The following is a 10,584-nucleotide window of genomic DNA, read 5'->3' as shown; positions in this document are numbered from 1 at the left end:
TTTAGCTAGCTAGACAGCCAACTGTCTAATACTCCAGTATGTACTATGATGTAAGGGGCTCAAGCAGACCATTTCATGTCTCCCCTAGTTTTCCACACACACCCCCAACATTTTATGGAGGCCATGGAGCATGCTCAGTCCTCATCAATATTTATTTGTTCTTACTCTACTTCTGACTACTTCAGGATTGTATACATAATACGGAAATACCCAAGTAGTATTTCCTCCCCTTACATATAATACTATTACATGCCACCCCAATCTCTGAGCGGTATGATATTCCAGGGAATCCAAGTGCTTTACTCAGAGTTTGTGTTTCCTTTTGGAATGAGGCACAGTGGAGTCTGTGATGTCTTTATGATATATGGTTTATTTACACATATATACAACCTGGGCCTATGATGGAGGGGTTCAAAGCATTTAACTCCAATCGGGTCTTGTTTCTCCCATTGCTGCAGCCCTGATCCAAAAGAAATCAAAACATGACTCACTGTCCCTCTGCTCTACTTGCTGCATTTAACACACTGCTTAGTGGAAAGAAGGGCTCACACCCATCTGCTGTCTAGCACAAGGTATCTGCTTTGTTAATCGGTATACAAATTTAATAAATAATTGTTGTCTTCATCATCATCACCCATTACCTTTGGTTCTCCATAATGGCTCTTCTCCCAGGTGATTTCTAAGCACAGAAAAACTCCATTGGCCTGTATTTTTACACTGCTAAATGCAGTGTTTGTCAGCCCTTCTTAATACTCCAAACATTGATTAAACTCCAGCAGCCACTAGACTTAGGAATTATGGGGAGGGTGTGGCATCCAAGAATTTATGGGTGCGTCAAGGCACCCACAAACTCATAATACCCTTTTTTCCCCTATGTAAACTTAGGTTGAAAAACTACCCCCAGCCCCAGACTATGTTTGCAGTATGTTGTTAAACTGCCTTTTTTAAGATTATCAAAGGATGAATGGCCCTTTACTGATAACCTGGGTTTTCAGTGTTCTTGCTTTTTTAACTGTTCCAGTATTCATGCTATTAGCTATTGATAAGTGATTCCCCTCCCCCAAGTTATGCATGGCAGTCTTAATTCTGTTGCACACTGAAAAATGATTGGTCACCTGGGATAGAGGCAGGGCATATGGTTTCCTCCTTCTGTTCAGTGCTTAATAAGATCTCCCCGGAGGGTATAGGGCTAAGCCCATAACAATTGTTTATGTAGCTATTTATCCTTTGGCTGTTTAGCTACAGATCGTGTGTACAGATCAACTTTTCTTTTTCAGATATGGCTTACTGCTTTCAATGCAAATAAGATCATTATCCAGACAAAGATTTACACATTCTGAAACTTCTTGTCCTTTTGTCCCATGAATAATTTTAAAATGAGTGATAATACTTTTATTTTATTGGATCATAGTGCTGGTTCTAGGAAGGAACATTAATAAAACACGATAACATTCCTTTAGTCAGACCCAGTCAAATAATGCTAAGCCAAACCATGGCTTAGTGCAAATGTGCAAGCTCCTGGAGAGATCATTGCCACTTTGCTTCTCCTCTGGTCCTACTGTGGCTGCACTGCTGGGAGCTAAGATTTGGCTTGGCTTGGCATGTCATTTTCAAGCTCCTGGTTTGTCTTCTCCAGACTGAGAGAACAAATATTGCTAACAGTGCATTATTTGCTATGAGCCTGGCTTCCAATGGCATGCTAAGCCAAACCACGGCTTAACTCATAAATAGCACAGGAGGTACACAAGGAACAAAACAATTTCATTCTATTCTCCTGGAGCCTGCACAGTTATAGATTAATATTAAAACACAGTTTAGCTTAATTGGAAGCTGGTTTAGTGTCTCTCACTCCTGACTAGTGTGGCTGCAGTCTCTCATCCTTTCTCTTCTGCTGTACTTCCTTTGTGCATTGCTATTCATTGGCTGCTTTGAGAAACTGATGTTCTCCTCTGTCAAACTGGTCTTTGCATCATCATCATGATTTTAATAGCTGTTTCTTGAGAACCACAGTAGTTCTGGATTGAAGGGTCATGAGACCAAGAAACAGGATGAAGGCATGGGTGTAGACTGGCGAAATTCATTGCTCTTTCTTGCTGTTTTAAATGATCGAGAGAATGGAGCAGTTCCCCTGTATGCAACAATTACAACATTAGAAGCTTTTTTAGTTTAGAGAAAAGGCGACTCAAGAGGCAACATGAGAGACGTATAAAATTCAGGATGCTATGGAGAAAGATGGTAGAAAAAAGATTGTCTTGCCTAACGTTAGAACTCAGAGACATCCAGTGAAGCTGAATGTTGAAAGATTCAGGACAAACAAACAAAGTACTGTACCTCTCTTTGCACAGCACATAGTTAATTAAACTCACTCCCACAAGAGGCAAGTGATGGCCAACAACTTGGATGACTTTAAAAGAGTGTTAAGAGAAATTCATGGAGGGCAGGGTTATTAACCCTGATGGTTATGTTCTACTTCCAATATCAGAGGCAGTATTCTTCTGAATACCAGTCGCTGGAAACTGCAGGAGGCGAGAGTGCTCTCACACTCAGGTACTGCATGCTGGCTTCCCACAGGCATCTGGCTGGGCAAATTCCAGCCCTAGGTGGAGATGTTGCATACTGATCCTAGGACCTCCACCCAGCCCTAGCTGGAGATGTTGCGTACTGATCCTAGGACCTTCTGTATGCAAATCATATGCTCCTTCACCCAGGCACAGCCTTTCATGGGGCTTACTGGCAAGTCAGTGTCCTTAGGACTGAAACACCCCTAGGATGAGAAACTGATCCTCAGTGTTCACTTATGCAACAGTCCTCACAGTTTCCTGGGAATAAGCCCCACTGAGCTCAATTGAGTTTACTTAGAAGGAAACGTATCTAGGTTCATATTGTTACTGAGTTTGTTACTGAGCGCAATCCTACGCATGTTTTCTCATAGGCAAGTCTATTCTGTTCAGAAACATCGCCCAAGGCTGGCCGCCTTAAAGGGATTAGTAACAGAAATGAAAACGCAGGCTGTATTCACACAGCTCCACCGGCTAAGGCGTAATTCAGAGCCGCCACCGCCACAGATAAAAGAAAATATAGCCTCTTCCCCTTCATAGGGCGCTTGCTGACGCCTCTAATCCCGAAACAGCAGTCGCAGAGACCCATTCCTCCTTATGGGCGTCGCTGGTGCCTCTAGTGACATGGCGGCTGCAAAGGCCGGCAGGAAGCGTCTCAGTTCCGTTTAGTGCTACGACCGTAAGGACGCCGCTAACTATGCGGTTTCTGGTTGGCTATGCCTTGCGTCCAGTGAGAAACCCGGTTGTTGGAGAGTGCTGGGAAGAACCCCGCGCCGTAGGCTCCTCCCTTTCCTTTTTGCTATCGCCGTCGTAGAGAGCGCACGTCCAGAGGCCCGAAGTGAGTAGGCTTGGGGGCTTATTTTACTCCGCGCCCCCTTTTTTTGTAATGGATGCCTCCAGAACGCGCTTAGATTCCATCTCCACCGCCTGCTGTTGCGCGGGTTTATAAGCCGGGCAGCTTATAGGCGATACCATGTGGGCCAGGGTGGAGGGGGTGACATGGCGGCCATGTGCTTCCTGATCCAGGTTAGGGAAGGCCCGGCTGGGAAGGAGAGGAGCCTGTGATCGTGGTGGTCTGTGACGAAAGGATGCGGAGGGCATATCATACCCTAGAAACGGCGAAGGCGAAGGGAGTGCTTTAGAAGCCTCCCGGGCAAAAAGGGCGAGTGGAGGTGGTTGGGAGCAGGCCCCCCCCATTCCGATTTAAAATAAAAATTAGAGATTGCAACAAGTCGGTGAAGATGCTTTTTTGCCCTGGTAAGCGACCGTAGTGCATTAGGTTTTTCCCATTTCCGGCTTGTTCTGGCGTTGGAAAGTTGAAACTTGAAATCTCAGCGGCTTGGCGGCTTTGTCCAACGTGAATGTGGGAGTTGTGATGGTAGCACGTGTCTCCCGTGAGGGGGCTTATTTTTAGAAGGCCCTGAAGTGACATCGTTATTTTTTTTTATAGCCCCCCTTTCCGCCCAAGTTAAATATTTAATTTGCAGCTGGGAGAACATATTGTGTGTTGTAATGTAAGAAGAGGGTGCCTTATACCAAATCAGGCTGTTTGTTCATCTGCCACAATATTGTCCAGTCGTGAATAGTGGTGGCACTGCAGTGTTTGGTAAAGAATAGTAGCATTCACTACTAGATCCTTTTTAAAATAAAAGTAGTAATGTCAGGAATTGAACCTGGTGTTTTCTGCAGGCGAAGCATGTGCTCTAAATAGGAGTTACTTACTGGATGCCCCTAATATGGAATACATAAGGGTAGTTCTTAAGCATAGATTTTTCAAAAATTAAGAGGGCAGCTGTGCATACTCCCCTGGAACTTTATGTGGTATCATCCATTTTAAAACTCACTGGACTATCATATGTATTAAACACAAGAAAAATCATCTGCTGTTCAAATAAGTATTGGCCATTTAAAAAAAATAATAATCCTGCCTTATTTTTTCTTTCCCAGAATGCGCTACGTTGCAGCTTACCTTCTTGCTGTCCTTGGGGGCAATGAGTCCCCAAGCTCAAAAGACTTAAAGAAAATTCTTGACAGTGTAGGCATTGAGACGGACGATGAACGTGTGAATAAGGTGAGTGACAGATAGGTGTGCAGTGTGGCATAAATGTCATTCATTGAAAAGACTACACTGGACCACAAGCCCCTTATCACCCAAAGAGAGACTATGCAAAATGAAGGCTTGAAGAATGTTGTTATTGGTTCCTATTTCACAAGTATTCTCTGGATATTCCCTGTGCACCTCTCAGCTGCTTTGGGGCTAACTTTCAGTGTCCAGAATGAATTGGAGTAGCTCTAATATTATACTGCATATCCTGTACTAATGAGACTTCCATTTGTATACTGAAGATCACAGGGTGGTTTATAGTATTAAAATAAATGAGATTACAAAATACATAGAAAACAAACCAATAACCCCCCCTCTCCCACAAACATATTTCAAACACCATAGATTGTGTAAGCAGCCAAAGGCTTGGTTATAGAAGGCTTCTTCTGAGCTAGATCTACAGTTCAGTGTTGCATCTTTCTTTGGCTTCTGGACTTAATGCCAACAGCAAGGAAGAGCAGATTGCAAGCTGCCATAGCTCAGTTCTGTGTGTGCTATATCTGTCTTTTCTAGTATTAAGATTGGGACAGCTGGCAGTCATGCAGAATTTGTACAGCATAAAAAGAAGTGCAAATTAAAGTTTTCTATCTTGAACTTTACTATGGTAAACAACCTAAATGAGCTAAGCAGCAATGAAAAAACACCTTTGCTTAATGAAAGGCTATCACTTTTTTAGACAGAAGGTTAATTTTTAGAAGTCCCAACGTTTTGGCTTGGTAGTTTTTCAGCCATTATTAGTAGTTTCTACCAACCTTCCCTGGTTTCAATCACTCCATTATGGACTTTGAAGAAGTAAAGATGTTTCTGCCTTCTCAAAAGCCCAGCAAGCATAATGGGAAACTGATGATTTCCCTCACCCAAGGAAATATGGGGCTTGTATAAAAACAATTCAGTTATTTGAGTTCTTGACTCAAATGAGATTCCAGATGAACATCATGCTGTGCTTGGTAAGAGGTTATTTTATTCCCACTTGGATAGCTAATCTGCTTGACTGTAGCTAACCAAAAGTGCCCTGGGGATCACTATATTTTTTTGTGCAAAGCTGCAATAACGCATCTGAGAAGATGGTAATCTCTTTCTGAGTTCAGTGTGGCACAGTGCAGTTTCCCCAGGGCAGCTCTAGGCAAGACCAATTGTATTTTTTAAAAAGTGTTTTGAGTTGCTTCAGTTTCGCAGTATTTTGGCCACAGTTGGTAGTTCTTTAGTTCCCTGCACTTAGAACCTTTTTTAGGTAACACTTTTCAATTTTCTACCCACAGGTCATTAGTGAGCTGAATGGGAAAAACATTGAAGATGTCATCTCCCAAGGTGAGTTTAAAATGGAGTCAGGTTTGAAAGGGACCATGAGTCCCTCTTTGGCACTGAAGGTGTTGGGGCTGAGAGGTCACTAGTTCAGAGGTATTTAACTATTTTGCTTACAGCAGAGAGGGGGTGAAATTACTACACCAACATGATTCAATCTTGAAATAGTCAAGTGGCCAAACTTTAATACTGTAATTACTCAGCATAGCAAATGGCAATCCAGAGTGTAATCAATAAAGTATGTGTGGCATTAATGGAATATGCTTGGAAATGTAATGGGTCCATCCTAATTCCTACAGGCTCATGCTGGTGCCTGCTGGGTTTCGCTGGTGGACCACATTAATTTGGGGAAACCCTCATAAAAACAGGCACTTGTTGCCTGTTTGTATAGAGGATGTTCTCAACAAATCGCTGTTTAAAAAGCAGCATTGCCTTCGGGGGGGGGGGATCTTGCTGGTTGAATGGGTCTCTAAAAAGAATAACAATTTCTGTCTTGCCAGTTTGCTCTATTAAAAGTCTTCTGCTGCCATCTTGCTCCCTGTCAACCATGCCTCCTTCTGTGATAAAATAATGAAGCTATTTGTCCTAGTCCCAACTTCATACCCCTCTTCCATCTCCCTCAAGCTATCTTGCTTGGTGAGATGACCACCCTACTAGCATCTCCCCGCATTTCCTTAATCCTGTCTGCCCCTCACCTCCTGGTCTTCTCCTTACACCTTAGCACCAATACTTTGAATATATGGGTTGCATTTCAGGTATATATCAACATCCTCCTCCTTTACTGGCCAACTTTTTTCTGCCCTCTGCCTCTGGACTTTTGGAACATACTGTGTATTTCCTAGTGTCTCATGTTTCTCTATTGCAATTTCTCTTTCCCTGTACAATCTCTGTGATATTGCTGATTGTGCCCTTTCCCACACCTTAGGTAGAACTCTTGTTATAGGCTGGTTCTTTTCCATCCTGTTTTCGTTGTTTGCTCACTGTTTCCCTTGTGGGCAGTGCCTTCTGGACATACTGAGAATCTTCATGGCTTGTTCATTGGTCCCATGCTACTCATCATTTGCACACTTGGACAACTGTTTTTTGTAAATTCAGCAGTACCAGTATCACTTTTGCGCTGCCTTTCCATAGTAATCCATGCTCAAGGCAGCTCATAACACCAAAACATTTTACATGACTCACTAACAGTTACAAGCTATGGCAAAATTTAAGCAGCCGTATGCTCAGTGAACTAATGAAAACATCTCATGGTGGACAAATATACAATGATAATAAATCCAACAGTAATAGATGTATATTTTTGCTGGTAATCAAGTTGTGTGTGTGTATATATACATCATACACCCCCCCCCCGGATCACCAACAAAAAATAATGCATATCCAAAACTAAATTTTGCCCCAGCAACAACAGTACCCCACCCTGATGGTCCCTGGGCGTCCTGGGGAGCATGTCAAAGGTCTTCTTGTGCTCTTTGTAGCATCCACCTTGTAGACCAGCGTGAAGCCTTGGCTTTATTTTGGATTGTTCCCTAACACCCCCCCATTGTTAAGTCATGTCAATCAACATTGTAAAACGTTCTGGTTTGGTCATCTCCCAACCTAATTATAGTAGGCTTCTATGTTGTTTCCCCTTGTCATTCTGCCCTCCACTCCATGTAGTACTCTATGCCACCCATTGAACTCCTTGAATGCCAGCACAGTGGCATTGCCTCTCTTCCTGTGAAGCCCTTCTGAACCCCCCATCCTTGTGTGGTCACACATGCCTCCTTTTTGTTTCCACTGGCAAAATGTTGGAACCTCCTTTCAGGAGGTACTTGCATCTTAGGCTGTTAGGTGCCATGTAAATTGTTGGTGCTGAATACATCGTCATAGTAACTACAATGATATGGCTGCTCCTGTTACTATAACAGTTATATCCTTGATTATCTGATAATGTTGATGTGTCTAGATGCCTGCAGGAAGACTGGTACAGCAAACTATAGGACTTGTTAATGCTTATATGAGGCCCTTTGTATTTGTTCTAAATAAAGGGTTTTTTTGTACACTTAAATTACTTCTTCGCTCTGCTGTTACACATACTCTTTTCTGAGAATATGCTGAATGGTTATAAAATGTGTTTACTGTTCTGGCTCCAGGAATACCATGCAATTGTTTAGATTTATATTCCTAGAAACAAAGAGCAGGCATTTCCCCCACTGACGTGCTTGTTCTCACAAGGGAAATAGTATATTGCCAACTTCCCTGGAACTGTTGGCATTAATTGGTAGCTAGTCTTTAAATCTCTAGGGTCCATTCATCATGTAACTTCTGTAGTTGCACAGTGTACTCCTTACCACAGTTCTAAGTTTGGCTTCATGCTGCTAATGGGAACAAAAGGTTCCCACTGGTTGCATGGGAGAAGGGCATTGAAGGACCAGTTGGCCTGGTTTATATGCAGAAACTAGGCTGGTGTGAGTTTGGTGGTTAACTGAAATTGATCACTGGTATTGTGTCAATAGCCTCTGATGTCTGATGTAATGTGGGCCAACAACTTGTGACAAAACTGGTCTTCTAAAGTGCTAGGCAAAAGTTCATCCTTCTGTTACTCCCTTTATCAGAAATGGACTGGGGCAGGAAGGGGGGAAAGGGTTGGGCAGTAGGGAACACTGCAGAATTGGGGGCTTGTCCTCAGGTTTCTCTCTCGTTGGCTTCATATACAGTTCTTCATTTTATTTGTTAATGTCCCCCAGGTAACAGCAAGCTTGCCAGCATGCCAGTTGGTGGGGCTGTAGCAGTTTCTGCTGGAGGTTCTGCTGCTCCTGCTGCAGGTGCTGCACCAGCAGCTGGTAAGTATAATGGATCATGAAAAGGAAGGTTGGGTGGGCAGGCAGGCATCAAGTGGGAGAAGACTACTAGAGAGAAATCCAAAAACTTGGTAATTTCACGTTAAGTAGCCACAGTACATGAGATTAACTGAACAACTCATATGATATGACTTGGTTGCATTTGGAAACATTGCCCAATTCAACATTAAAAAAATGTCTTGGCAATAGCTCTTCCAGTTGTAAGGAAAACATTATTGCAAGGTAATGTTCTAGCTCATACTTCAGATACATTCTCTTCAGCTATGATACTCTGATTTGGTATGGATGCTGAGTCCCAGCCAATCTTCTCTGCTTTCTTTTTGCTTATTTGCAGTAGGTAATGTTGGCATATTGTAACACGGGGTTACTAAGTGCAGTGAGACATCATATGGCCTACATGAGTGCTGAACCTAATACAACTTGTTGATGAGCAGTGTCTGCCTTCAGCTATTTGCATTATGACTTTCTTTGAATTTTCTTCTAACTCCAGATTGGTTGACCCTCACACTTCATCTTTAAGGCAGCTGCAGTTGTGGTGATGGGGACATGTGATGTTCTGGGTGTTAACTGAGCTACAGCTTGCATCACCCCTTGCCATTGACCATGCTGGAGGGAGTTGAACAATGTCTGAGGGCCATAGATTCCCCACCACTAGTATATAGAATTAGCCTATAAAAATGCTGTTTTGAGAGTTGTCTGCTAAACTCTATATCTACTTGTCTTTTCAGCGGAGGAGAAGAAAGAAGAAAAGAAAGAAGAGTCTGAAGAATCTGATGACGATATGGGATTTGGGCTGTTTGATTAAACTTTTGTTGAGGGCTAATCTATAATAAAATTTGGTTAAAATATTGTTTTGTTGTGGCGTACTTGATAAGCTTCCTTGCTTTCTGCATGTACAGTGTTCTGAATCGTTTGGTAATTCTTTAGAAGTAGCATCTTGTGATAAAGTTACAACTCTTGTTATTGTTTTGTGAATTACGGATTTTCTAGAGTGGTTCAAAGCTGTTTGGTATTAACATAAAGTGAGCAATTTGATGCTATTTAACTCTGCTAAGAGATTAAAAATAGGTTTTTCCGCAACAAAAAAGTTTTTGCAGTAACTAAAATATTTGGAAGAGAAATAGGCTGATAAGGATGTAGGCAGAGCCTTTTATAAAAACCAGGAGGCAGCTTGTTCATGCTTTTACACCTTAAATGTGATGCCTTAATCTGATATATGTCAGGTGTAGAGGAAGACAAGCTGATGCCTTTTACACAAATTTTGGTTCACTTTATAGAAATTGAGTAAGAGTGTTTCAAAATATGCATCAGACTAAGCCACATTTTGAATTCAAAAGACTTCTAAAGGGTTAAATGTTCTTCTACAAAACTAATACTGAAGTATGGTCAAATCAAGGAGCAGTATACAACCATGCAGAACTACCTCCTGGTTACCCAGACTTAACTATGTCTTACCTGTTCTGAGAAGTTTTTAAAAATTAGATTTTTGCTTTTATTGCCATAAACTTTGCTCTTCGGTGTTAGTATGAAATACAGAGCCCCACGTGCCATGAAATATATTTAAAATACATTTAAATTAGGGTTGCCATATTTCAAAAAGTGAAAATCTGGACACAATAGTTGAATTATTATTTTTTTTTTCAAGAACTCAAAAAAGTGGGAGGTTTTTCTGTTTTTTAGGAAAATCGGCAAAAAACCAACACTTCCAATATGGGATGACATATGTCCAGGTTTTCCCATACATTTTAACAGCTTACGGAAAATTCCGCCTAGACAC

General features: G+C 42.0%; 1 protein-coding gene across 1 annotated transcript; it reads left to right on the top strand.

Annotated features, from left to right (window-relative positions):
* Positions 1–3,240: 3,240 nt before the first annotated feature.
* Positions 3,241–9,657, top strand: RPLP2 (ribosomal protein lateral stalk subunit P2). The gene is made up of 5 exons (XM_079967853.1): positions 3,241–3,396; positions 4,506–4,629; positions 5,922–5,970; positions 8,694–8,789; positions 9,536–9,657. Exons 2-5 carry the CDS (start codon positions 4,507–4,509, stop codon positions 9,610–9,612), a joined length of 345 nt encoding a protein of 114 aa, XP_079823979.1. The 5' UTR covers positions 3,241–3,396; position 4,506; the 3' UTR covers positions 9,613–9,657.
* The last annotated feature ends 927 nt before the right edge of the window (positions 9,658–10,584 follow it).

Source organism: Podarcis cretensis, assembly GCF_951804945.1.
Source record: "Podarcis cretensis genome assembly, chromosome: 1".
Lineage (NCBI taxonomy): Eukaryota > Metazoa > Chordata > Lepidosauria > Squamata > Lacertidae > Podarcis > Podarcis cretensis.
Note: the sequence above shows the minus strand (reverse complement) of the source record. Positions and strands in the feature narration are given on the sequence as shown.

Bases quoted from the DNA above. Each gene is read 5' to 3' on its own strand.
- RPLP2 (XM_079967853.1), top strand. From the start codon at position 4,507: ATGCGCTACGTTGCAGCTTACCTTCTTGCTGTCCTTGGGGGCAATGAG. The intron at 5,971-8,693 runs GTGAGTTTAAAA...AATGTCCCCCAG, and splicing joins TGAAGATGTCATCTCCCAAG to GTAACAGCAAGCTTGCCAGC. The intron at 8,790-9,535 runs GTAAGTATAATG...TTGTCTTTTCAG, and splicing joins AGGTGCTGCACCAGCAGCTG to CGGAGGAGAAGAAAGAAGAA.